The sequence below is a fragment of the Tupaia chinensis genome, unplaced genomic scaffold, assembly GCF_000334495.1.
Source record: "Tupaia chinensis unplaced genomic scaffold, TupChi_1.0 Scaffold142716_1, whole genome shotgun sequence".
Classification (NCBI taxonomy): Eukaryota; Metazoa; Chordata; class Mammalia; order Scandentia; family Tupaiidae; genus Tupaia; species Tupaia belangeri.
Genome location: NW_006202562.1, coordinates 341,585 through 354,204, shown reverse-complemented (window position 1 = coordinate 354,204; position 12,620 = coordinate 341,585). Strand labels below are relative to the sequence as shown.

The window sequence follows — 12,620 nt, the reverse complement described above, 5'->3', positions numbered from 1 at the left end:
CGTAAGTCATGCCCCGCTCGGAAGGTGTTCCTATAGAGTCTCCCCAGCCTGGGAAGAAACACGGGGGGGAGGTGGTCAGAGGCTGGTCACAAGACGAGGGATGTGGGTGGCACCCAGATCCCTGAAAGGACCATATAGTGGCCTCCCCTTCCAGAGTGTGCAGTCCCAGCAGCGAGGGACCCGTGGCCCCTCCAGGGAGAGCAGGGGAGAGGGCCCTACACCACCCTCCCCTGTCCCTGCTGGGAGACCGGAGGCTCCCTCCCAAGATCACTCTGAGCTGCAGGGCGGCCATGTGGAGACTAACGTAACAGTTGAGTCAACAAGATGTATCGTAAAGCCCCAGCAGCCGCCAGGGGCCGCCCCAGCCCCCTGATGGCCACTGACCATGGCACCCACGCCAACGCTAAGGGCTCCATGGGGTTGGTAGAGGCGAGGGTGCCTGACAGTCAACCAGTGAGAGCTACCTGCCCATGGTCCCTTGTAGGGACAGGATGGAGCAGAGAGTCAGGAAGCAGGGATGCTCCAGAGATTTCAGGGCTCAGGACGACTCAGAACATAGGCAAGGGCCAGCTTCACCTCAGCTTCCATTAGCACCTTGTGTGCAACCACCTCATCCACAGGCGACAGCCTCCCAGCGCCCTCCCCAGTCTCCACAGAGGTCAAGTGCAATTGTGTTTCCCCGCAGCTCAGCAGTGAGTCATCATCAAATGATCCAAAAGCACCACGAGATTCAGAAGAGCTGGTTCTGCTGCATAAGCAAACCCCACAGCCAGCAGTGGGACACAGCAGGGCCGGCTGGCTGCTCCCCAGACACCAGAGGGCCAAGGCCAGGTGGAGGGCTTAGGATGCCCAATGGGAGGCAGGGACATGGGACAGAGACAGAGGAAAGACAGAGACAAAGAGGCAGAGATAGAGGAAAGATAGAGACAAACAGACAAAGATGGAGAGAGATACAGGGAAAGAAGCACTAGGAGACAGAATGACAGAGGTGGCGTGACACCATCTCTCGGTGCAGTGACTCAAAAGAGAAACAGCTACGTGGGATTCCATGTGTAAAAGTACAGGGTGGGGAACAAGGAAGAAGGCCACACCTCATCATGCCCTCTAGCATGCAGTAGGAAAAGCCAACTTTTTTTTAGAAGGGGTGATTTTTGCCACAGAGCATGGATATTCACCATTCACCGGAGAGACAAAGAGACAGACAGAGAAAGTGAGACATCACCCCCAGCGGGGATGGCCACTTTACAATCCCTTCTCCATTCTCTTCTTGGGATTTTGGGCACACGTGCACATGAGCCCAATGTGAGTTTCAAGCCTCCAGGTCCAGGACTCGAACCGTGGTTGCCATATGGGAGCCCAGCTCCTTACCTCTATGTCGCCTACTGACCCCAAGAAAAGAAAACGTTTTAGCTTGGAGAAAAGGATGGCAGGGTGGGTCACTTTCCAGCTCCTCATTTTAGAGTTTTCTCAACCCAGAACTTGCATCCTGTGGGAAGGTTCTTCCAGGGAAGAGCCATCCTTGGGTGGCAGAATGGTGCCCCAAAGATGCCCAGGTGCCGTCCCTGCAGCCTGTGCTCGTGTTAGGTTAGGCCCAGGAATGAAGGCTGCAGAAAGAGCAGCGCCGCAAACCTGCTGACTGCAGAGGGCCAGTTCTGGGTTACCTGGTGGGCCCAAAGCAATTGCGAGGGTCCTTCTCAGTGAAAGGAGACAAAAGTCAGAGTTGAAGTGACATAGCTCAAGACGCACCAGGGCACTGCAAGTGACACACTGCAAGTGAAGAGGTCCTGAGCCAAGGAAGGCAGCGGCCTCTAGATGCTGGAAAGAGCAAGGCCGCCACCCCACCCCCATCCCACCCCCACCCCGCGCCTCCCGGGGGAGCGCAGTCCTGCTAACGCCTTCACTGTAGCTCAGAGGCTAGAAATGTACACTTTTGCTCTCCGGAAATGTAAGCTAAGACATCCGCGCTGTTTTCAGACACTACGCTGCCAAAGCCTTGCCAAGCGAGGCCTGTCCAGGGCATTACCAGAAGTGGCAGGTGCTCAGCTGCCTTTCAAAGGAAATCTTACCTCTGTAGTCAAAGGTGACCACGTGGTAACCGAGGGAGCTCAGTACCTGTAAGTGAAAAATAAAAACGCTTGGCAACACACCCAAACAGCTCAGCTTGAGGGCAAGCTGTCTCTCGCTAAACCCATCCAGATTCCTGACCTTGTGTTTTGCGCACAGTAGGGACTTACTGAGGATGGTCGCTGTGTTTCCTGATTCCTGACTGCATCTTATGAAACCCAGGTATCAGCTGCTACCAGTGGGCTTTAACCTCCCAGCATGACAGCAGACCCCAGAAGGACTCCACAGTGCACAGACCCCATTCGGGAACCTGTACTGCAACTGCTCACCCCTTGGCTTTTAAGCTTTGGCTTTTAAGCTTTTGCTGAATCTTCTCTGTGTTACTTCTTAAAACCCATATAGGCTAGCTGACCTCTCTTTTAGATCCTGACTCACACGCCTGCTCCTGTGCCTCACTGGGTATGCCCAGAACCACGTGAGAGGTTGCCATGCTGCGGTTGTCACCTCCCTCTCTTCAAGAGCAGACCTAGCAGTGCCACCCCAGGACAGACTGCAGCCTCCTGCCAGCTCCCAGGCCCCCGCAGTTTGCACCTGCAGCCACTACTGCTCCAGCCTCCTCAGTCTGAGCAAGTGGGATCGTCCCCAGGAACAGAAATCTCAACAGAAGACCAACACGTCCCAGGTGTCCACTTTTAATCTCCGCGCAGGGAAAATCTCCAATGGCCCAGAGCTAGATGTGTCCACACATCTGTCTGCTTCCTTTCTGTCCACCAGTAGATGCAGAGTCCTCCTGAGCCAAGGGTGGCTAGGTGGGTGAGCCTGCGGGTGATGCCTCAAAAGCACGTCTGAGGCTCCAAGACCCAAACCCCCAACAAAGGAGAAAGCCAAGCACAGAGCACGTCTGCACAGCCCTCCCTTTCCCAGGGAGGCCTGCGGTGCTTCTGCTAAGTCTGCCTGGAGTCTAATTCAAACTCCCCCTGCAGTCTCGCCCGGCTGGGCCTGCAACTCAGCTGTATACACAGCTCCCAGAACACTCAGCTTCCTGTTTTCATTTTATAGTCGACAGTCCCCATTTACCCACAGTTTTGCTTTCTGTGTTTTTTGTTATGCATGGCTACCTGCATTCCAAAAATATTAAATAGAAAAGTCCATAAATAAACAATCTGTAAGGCTTAAATTGCATGTTGTTCTGAGCAGTGTGATTAAATCTCATGCCTTCCGGCTGGTCCTGCCCAGAATGTATCCAGACTGTCCACTACCGCCTCCTGGTCACTTACAGCCTGTCTTGGTTACCAGATCAACTGCACTCTTATTACTGCATGTTGGAATTTTCCAGTTTATTATTTGTTATTGCTGATAATCTCCTACTCTGTCTAATTTACACAAGTATGTCTTTAAAAAACAGTATAAAAAGGGTTTGGCACTACCCACAGGTTCAGGCATCCCCTGGGGGTCTTGGGATGTGTCCCACTGGGTGACGGGGACTACTGTACGAGTAACAACACTTGAACTCAATTTCCAATGCCTTTATGTCCCTGCATGGTCTGTGTTTTGACTCTGGACACGGTCACTGGCAGCAGCACAGAGGGAAAAACCTAGAGTCCGCCAAGGCCTCTCCTCCCAGCACTTCCCTGAGGGCGCGGCTGAGCCCAGCAAGGACTGGCTTACCCAGGAGGAGAAACCAGGACGCAAACAGGTGGGCCCTGCTCTTCCAGGCCCTGCACAGCAAACTCACCTTGTAAAGCTCCACCCGGTGGTCGCCTCCCCTGGAGGGTTGGGGAGAAGAAAATAGGAAGTGGGTATTAGTGCATCTTCTCAGAGAGACAGGCCCCAGGCCGATCTTGGAGAGTCTCGGACAGTTCTGATTGTCCTCTAACCCCATACCAGGGGTCACAGATGGGCAACCTCCTCCTCAGGTCCCTCAAGTGGCCCCACACTTGTCTTGGCAGTACTATTCCAAGCAGGGACAGTCTCAGGGACAGGTGATGTACACCATAACCCCTGAATCAAAAGACACAAGGAGTAGCACAGCCAGGTCCCACCTGGCCCTGCTCCAGTGCTCTAGTGCCCAGGGACCACCAGCGTGGATGGAAGCTGCACCCTGGGGGCCGCACAGACCCTTCGGGCCCTCCTCACTACAAATGTCGGCCTGGCAGTAGCTCCCTATCCTCTTGTGTCCTTATCCTTGCTCTTTCCTATGTGCTGCTAACTTATGGGCCTCCGTAGCTAGCTGCACAGACATCCCCTCATGTACATGTGCCCTGCATGTGGCACACGCTCCTGGACACAGACGCATGTGTGATCGTGACCCGGACACCTGGGGTGGGTCTGTCATCAGGAGATCCTTGCCTCCCACTGGAGTGTGTGGAATGGTCACCTCCCAGCCCTTCTGGCAGGTTGGGCTTTCCTGGGCATTCCTAATTACCTAGGCTGGGCAGGCTGGGCCCCCACTAGACGTCCATGTCTGTACATAGTGCTCTCCTGTCTAAGGATGGGTTATGCCCAGTTGTTGGCCAGCCCTTGTCATGGACAGGGACAGGGGCCAGCAGGATAGGAGGGTGTATGGGGAGGTGGGGTAGGGTATAAAGGAGGCTCACACCCTCCACGGTTCTGGGTAAGGAAAAGATTTTAGCCATTTCAAGTATGTGTGGGAGAAGGATTACTGGGGGAAACAAGGATGGAATGAAGAAGGAAAACCAGCAGAAGGGAACTTCAGAGAGTTCACAGAAAATGGAATTACAGAGTTTAATTTGGTGCAAAAACATTTTGAAATCCACTCAGAGCTTATTTGTAATGTAAAAATCCCAGGAACTTCTTGCACTCATAGATGGTACAGAAACAAAAACACAATGGAATGAGTCTCAAGACCAAGAGGAAATCCTGCAAAATGTTTTCATTATCTTTGGAAGAAGTCAAAACTTTTTTCTAAATTTTCCAAATTCCCTCAACTGAGCAAAAAGGAAGAGGGTCTGAGTGCCCCGAGGGTCTAGACCTCAGGGAGCCCTGGGTGCTGCGGTCCTTGCTCCTGCGGTTGGCAGCTGCGGCGCCTGTGGGATGCACACTGGGGAAACTGATCAGAGGAGGGGCTCAGAGAGCAGGGCACACACAGGATGGGACAGAAAGCAGGCAGCGGGGTGGGGAGGGGCCGCACACCTGGGGAAGTTACGGCAGACCCTGCGGACCTGAAGTCAGGCAGGCTCTGTCTCTTTACCCTGTGACAAGATTGCAGAACTGGACCTCACTCACGGCCAGCCATACGGTTTTCTCATTCGTAGGAAAAGCAGAAGAGAAAACCACTGCAGCTCATCCCAGACAAGGAAGAAGGTGGTGAACTGCACAGGCGAAGTGCTGGTGCGATTCAGGAGGCTTGTTCTTGGCACAGAGAGACCCACTGAGGCCTGCTTTCCTCTCCAGAAGGGCCCATGCATTGTCCTCCTTGCTGGCCCTGCCTATGAGACGTCTGCCTGCAAGGCTCCAATGCCCGGCCCTGCCAAGCTGACCTTCAGCCAGCTCCTCACTGGCGCGTTCGCAGGCAGCCTAAGGAAGCTGCTGCAGAAACAGCCACCACAGCGGTTTTCAAACAATGCTGCACTCAGAAAATGCATCTGCCCTGCCCCCACCCCTGCTTTCCCACAGTGCTCGTCCAAACAAGGGTCTCCTGGTGTGAAAGAAAACTGTAGTCTCTAAGGCAAGGAAAGCGACTCAAATTTGAGTATGTCAAGGGCCAGGACTCAACCCGCTCATGAAAGGCATGTGGGCTAAAACCCGGAAGGCCTGGATCCCCAGGAAGCATGTACTCAGCTGCCCATCGGGACGCTCTGACGCTTCATGGCCGGAAGTGGAGAGCTCAGGGTGGGCTGAGGGACCAGCTCGCTGTGCATGCCCAGCCAGGACTCTTCCCTGGCTGCCCTCTGCCTTCAGGCCCCTCCTGCCCCTGCCCTGTTTCCAGCAACATGCCTCCACCTCCCAGGCCGGCCTGGCATGGCTCCAACTGTGCACCTGGGGCCGGGCAGAAGTAAACGCAGCCCTGTCTGTTGGTCCAGACCCAGGGAACAGACAAAGGACACCAGCTGCAAGATGATAAGAGACTATTTTCTCCAAGGCACACTGTGGCCACACTTGTGTCATCATGACCCCTCCCAAGTGACCCCCAGGTCCTTACCCTGAGAATCCTCGTTCCCTAGATCATTGACCCACAGTTACTTTGCCTTTCAAAACTGCAGCAGGAAGAGGAATTGTCCTTGTTGCAGAGGTCCCAACCCAGGTGGGGATTCACACAGAGGTTCTGGACACAGCTTTCCAGGGTGCCCAAGGAGATGGCGGGTCCACTGTGCACCGCCCCGCTCACTCGGAGCCTGTCCAGCCCTGCTTCGTGCAAACTCCACCTTCCCCAGATCCCTAAGAACGCTGCCTGAAGGCACTCATGCTGAAGTCCATCTCCAGTGCAATGGGTCAGTGAACCTGATCTGTGGGACCTTGGGTCCACTCCTGGTGGCCTTGGGCTGGCCGGTCCAGGGCATTATCTTCAAAAGGAGCTGTGCTCTCCAAGGCATTCATGGCCCTAGACTCCTCTCCCTTACCTGGTACCTGCATTCCCATGCAGGTAGAGAATGATGGGGTGGCTGGAAGCCAGGGCGTCCTCATACCACATCTGGTCCTTCCCTTGGGCGCTCTTCCACCAGACGGCGGGCACGGTGTGCCTGTGGAGAAGCAGGGGTGGCACGGTCAGTGCTCTGCATGCCAGGAGTCCTGCCTTGCTCTGGCCATGGACGGAGGAGCACATCGGATGCCATCCAGCTACAGGGTGATGGGGTGGGTGGGCAAATCGTCCCTGTCACTAGAGCAAGTAACCATGCAACTGCAGGCTGTAAGGACCCCTTAGACAGCTTCAGAAGGGACATCTCCTGACCAGCAAATGGGCCTCTTCTGAGCCGTTAACACTTGTACTGGTAGCAGCTGCCAGGGGTGGCGGTGACGGATGTCTCGTCCCCACTGACTGAACGCTCTGCTCTGTGAGGTAAGCTCCTGTTGGGATCGCTGTCACCCCTACGCTGTCTGTCTACACTGGGGCCCAGCACGAGGGAGCACTGGTAAATCCTAGCTGAGCACTGCCGCTCTCCATCACGCTTACCCCTCACACTCACTGAAACTGCCCACAAGCTAAGTCACCCTGCAACCATCGCAGCGCGAGCTGTCAAAGGTGCTGACGCTGCGACACGGAACTGGGAGCTGCACTGGGAACCTGGCCCTGACCTGCCACTGCTGCTGACACACTCGGGCCGATTTCCTGAGCTTACTCATGAACTGTGCTGGAGCGGCCCAGTCACCCGGGCCAAGGATGTGCTCATGGCTGCCAGCTCGTTCCACGGCAGGCCAGGCCCTGAGGTGGCTGTTCTACTTGGGTTCGTCAGACAGACACTAAGGTTCGTTTCAGTTCAGGCCAAATCAAGTGCAGCTAATCACTGCGAAGTGTCCGGATGACTATGGTTTTTCTGTGAAACTACTTCAAATTCATTCTGGATATCAGTGACAAAATAGCTGTTTCTTATTTCTTAGATCTTAGGGTCATTGGAAAAGTCACGACATAATTTTTCGATGGAAAAATGTGTCACAATTTTTCTGGTGACCCAGTAAGTTTCAGCATCTCATTTCTAATTTATCTCTGTGATTAGTTCAAAAGAGTCATGTGTTGGGGGGGTCCTGATGACTGCAATTATCACCCCCATACAAATCCATGAAATACAAAGACTGCATCTTAAAGGTCTGGGAGCTGTCAGGTTTCCAGGACTGGCCTACTCCAAATCTGGGGTTCCTAACAAAGACCCAGGAAGCTCCAGTGGGAAGGGCCCCCACTTGTGGACCTCCCTCGCACCTGCTAACAGACAAGCAGCACAGAAAAAACTAATGGCCAAGAATGGCCTCGGGCTTCAGTCTGGGCCTCTGTGATCCTCTGTGGAGAAGGCTAGTAGGGAGGGGACCTGATGAGGTGATGGTGAGGGCAGTTGGTGAACTGAGCCTGCTGCTTCCCAAGGGCCACCACCATCACACAGCATGGCTGCACACACATGGTGGAAGTCTACACCCACCAATGCAGTATGGCCACCTCTTCCTTAAGACTTGTCATTGTTGTCACTAAATGTGTCTTTTTTTTAAGAGAGATTTTGTTATAGGGTGCATGTGCTTGCTGGAGAGAGATGAGAGACAGAAAGCGAGAAATCATCTCCCATGGGGGATGGCCACACTGCAATCCCTTCTCTTCCATTCTCCTCTCAAGATCTTGGGCACACACACTCCTAGAGTGAGTTTTAAGCCTCCAGGTCTGGGACTTGAACCATTGTTGACTACATGGGAGTCTAGAGATGTAACCATTACACCATCTGCTGGCCCCACTAAATGTCTCTCTTTTGGGTAACTGATTATCTGTGTAGGTTCTGTTAGTGCTTTTGACCTAAGTCTCATCAGTGCAAACATCCCTCTTGCAGTATGACTAGACTCATATTCACCAATGAGAGGGCCAACCAATTCCCACTACACAGCTCTGAGCAAAACAGCCTGAACTTTTTAGGGACCAGCAGTTGGTGTAATGGCTATGTCACTGGACTCCCATGTAGTCAACCACAGTTCGAGTCCTGGACTCGGTGGCTTAAACTCACACCGGGCATGTGTGTGTGCATGCCTAAGATCCCAAGAAGAGAATGGAGGAGAAGGGATTGTAGCGGGGCCACTCCGCCTGGGGAGCGATTTCTCACTTCCTGTCTCTCTGTCTTTCTGGCAAACGCAAGTGCCCTATAGCAAAAACCTCTAAAAAAAAAAAAAAACAGCCCAAGCTTTTAATGGAAGACAGAGCACTGAACAGTCCCTCCCCCAACACCTACATATGTAGATTCATCAGTAAAATGATACATTACGTTAATGAGGACATGACCATGGCCCAGCCACACAGGTGTACTGTGAAGATGCTGTGCCCTGCCAGATGGAGCAATGTGGGCAGCCTGGGTTTGAGTCCCAGTTCAACCTAAAGGCTGGGTGCAGTGACACACACCTGTAATCCCAGAGACTCAGGGAGGCTGAGTCAGGAGGACTGTGGAAGGGTAACATCCTGCATTGAAAATATTTGACACTTAAATAAAATGAAAATGACAAAAGGCCCTTTTAGTCCTAGTATTAACTACTAAGAACAAAAAGTCCCCTGCTCATTCCATGTTCTTTACCAAGGACCACTGTAAGAAATGTCTTGATACACTGGGAAGCTACTCAGAGCATTTCATTTAGAAGCGTCTCACATACACAGTGGTTTCTCAGACAGCAGGAAGAGACTTTATGGCTGCTGAAAAATAAACCCAGCCAGATAAAGGGGCACTGATTCAGAGCTGCTTCTGAGAGAAAAAAGAAAATGCCACAGTGAAGTTGGTCCATTTTAATTCAGTTGCTCAGAAACTCCAGGCTACAGAAAAAAAAAAAAATTTATTCCAAGGAGACCCAGAGAGGTCATGGACCCTAAGTCCATTTAAATTTATGGCTGGAAAAGTAAGTACTAAGAAGACGGTACACGCCGCCATCAACAGCTAAGTGCTCTAAGATCGGGCTGTTTCCAGAATCTGAATATTTGCTTCTCTGAAAATAAAAGGTGTAGTCAAACCTGTCTTGTCATTTTGTGTTTACATTCTGCTTTTTTTTTTTTTTTGAAGAGGTTTATTTTTGGTTTGTTTGTTTGTTTGTTTGTTTTTGCTATAGGTTGCATGCGCCCGCCAGAGAGACAGAGAAATCACCCCCAGGGGAGATGGTTATGCCACAAGCCCTTGTCCTCCATTCTCCTCTTGGGATCTTGGGCATGCATTCACGTGTACCCAGCACGAGTTTAAGCCACCAGGTCTGGGACTCGAACCACGGTTGACTACATGGAAGTCCAGTAACATAGCCATTACGCCAACTGCTGGTCTAATTGAATTAGATTCTTTGTTATAGCTTGTTTTTTTTCTTTTTTCCTAGAAACGAGGCTCTTTAAAAATAACAATCCAGTTCACAAAACTATTGTCATTTTGAAAATAGAACACTTTGGTGCCATTTCATCCTGCCATTTGGATCAAATTTAGCTTTGATCTTTTTTTTTGGAAAATAAATAGGTGATGATAAAAATGAACAAGCAACATTTCAGAGACGATGTCAAGGAAGACACCAGCTCTGCAAAATAGGGCCCTTCCTGCCCTCCTGGAGGTCCTGGTTGCCACACACTCACCAGACCCCTATGGTCACGTCTTCCTCTGGCTGGAGGTAGTAATTGCAGGTGTGATTCAAACCTTGATCCTGTGGTTTTTTCAAGTCAATGAAGTAGGGAACCCTCACTGTAGGGGATAAAGAGATGGAAATCAAAACTAATGGGAGTGGATGGGGACACACACACGCATGCAAATTTGAGTGTATACATGTACATACACGCGGGGTCTTCAAAAAGTTCATGGAAAATGCATATTATGAAATAAACTATGTACACATAGATTTCAACTTTTTTTTGTACACCAAAATAAAATTGCACATTCCAGTTTCCCATGAGCTCTTTGAAGGACCTGCATACATGGTCCACAAGTGCACACCCACACACAGTAGAGGGGAAGCTCCCACAATGCGCCTTTTACAACCTACACATCCTGCCAGACCCGGGAGCCCCCAGACTCAGGCATGGCGGGCTGAGGCTGTGTTAGAACACAGCCAGGGGCACACCTGCAGACTGCAGGGAGGGCGGGGTCTGAGTCTGGACGGGGACTGCTCAGGCTGTTCGAGGTGTGACAGGGGCAAAGGCAGGAAGGAAAGATCCCTGACAGGCCTGCGGGATAGGCAGCCTGTGTGGGATGCCTGGGAAGAGGAGGTCAGAGGGCCTGAGGAAGGGCTCTGGCCACCAGGCTGAGGGGACACAGGGAAGGGGATGGGATGGACGCAAACGAATGTTCTGGGGCTGGAGCCACAGCCTCGATGACCAAGGGAATGTGGGCAGTGAACAGGTAAGGAGTGCCCAGCTCCTAGCACCTCACTTAATGCAGAAAGGAGGGTAAAAGAAGGGGTGTGGGCAGCGAGGTGAGTCTGCACAACTCCACACAGAGCAGGGTGCAGGTAAATGGAACAGGACAAGACTGCTTCATGGTCACCTGCCAGGAGGGCAACAGCTGAACAGACCAGTGCTCCAGGGTGTGGACAAGCATGGGCCATTAGCCTGGAGGAACACCCAGGACTTGCAGGAAGATGAGGGGAGCAAGGAGCCGCAATAAGATCCCCCTAAGGTCCCTGTGGGTGCCGTGCCACCCACTTCGGTTTTGTAAAAACGAGCCCACAGTGGCAACACCAATACCCACGTGTGGCTAGGAAGGAAAACAGAAAGACACCGGCCAGGCAGTCAGTGTGGTTTCCACATGTGCGTGTTGGGGGGGCATGCCTAACTTTTTCTCAGTATACCACTGTACTCTTATTGCTTGTGGTGAGCATAACTTTTTTAAAGTTTATTTATTTCTTCCATGAGAGAGACAGACAGAGATAGAGGAAGCTAGAGAGAGGCACCCACAACAGGATATCCACGTTGTGGCCCACCCCAGTCTCAGCCAACCAGGACCGCAGACAGGTGCATCTGGCATGCTCAGTGAGGTCCTGGACACCAACCCAGGACTTCCCCATGTGGGCCCAGCTGCATCACCACTGCGCCATCACCCGGCCTTCAGCATAACTTTTGAAGATAAATTTAACTAACAAGTGAAAAACTTAAATGAAAGCCTGCAAACCTTGAGTGTGATTTACCCATTTTATGAAAAGATGACCCCCAGAACGGTCATGGAAGAGCAGCCCATCCTTCCCAAAAGAGTGTTTCCCAAGTGCCTCCTGGGTGAAAAAGGGTTAGCTCAGCGTGACTCACTGGAGCCTTCACTTGTTTGTTATTAATTTGTTTTTGTTTTTGTTTTTGTTTTTTAAGTTCTTGCTATAGGGTACCTGTGCTGGCCACAGACAGAGACAAGAGGAAGTGAGAAATTACCCACCCACCGCCCCCCTGTCCCAGCCCCCAGGGATAATGACCACAGTGCAATCCCTTCTCTATTCTCCTCTTCGAATTTTGGATATGCATACACATGCACTGGCGTGATTTTCTAGCCGCCGGGTCTGGAACTCAAACCCCATGGCTGGTCATGTGGGATCCAGAACCTTAACCTCTACTCTTACCTGCTGACTTCTGCCTTAGATATATATGTATATATATAACGTGTGTGTGTGTGTGTGTGTGTATATATATATATAAATTTTGAGAGATTTTTGTTATAGGGTGCATGCGCTCGCCAGAAAGACAGAGACAGACAGACAGAAAGTGAGAAATCACCCCCCGGGTAGGATGGCAATCCCTTCTCCTCCATTCACCTCTCGGGATCTTGGGAACACATGCACACATGCCCAGCATGAGTTTTAAGCTGACAGGTCCAGCGGTCGACTGTGTGGGTGTCCAGCAATGTAACCATTATGCCATCTGCCTTAGATATTTTTATTGGAAAGGCCCATCTAAAACTCCCAGGTGCTTCAGACACTCT

The 12,620-nt window shown here is 51.8% G+C and overlaps 1 protein-coding gene across 1 annotated transcript in view; it reads right to left on the bottom strand.

The window, feature by feature from the left end:
• ABHD12 (abhydrolase domain containing 12, lysophospholipase) overlaps positions 1–12,620 on the bottom strand; it is a gene marked incomplete at its 5' end in the record, with an annotated part of 98,870 nt that overhangs the window by 9,213 nt on the left and 77,037 nt on the right. Inside the window, 5 exon segments of the mRNA XM_006163653.2 lie at positions 2–48; positions 2,067–2,112; positions 3,800–3,830; positions 6,645–6,764; positions 10,301–10,406. Of these exon segments, the coding sequence (XP_006163715.2) occupies positions 2–48; positions 2,067–2,112; positions 3,800–3,830; positions 6,645–6,764; positions 10,301–10,406 (350 nt within the window).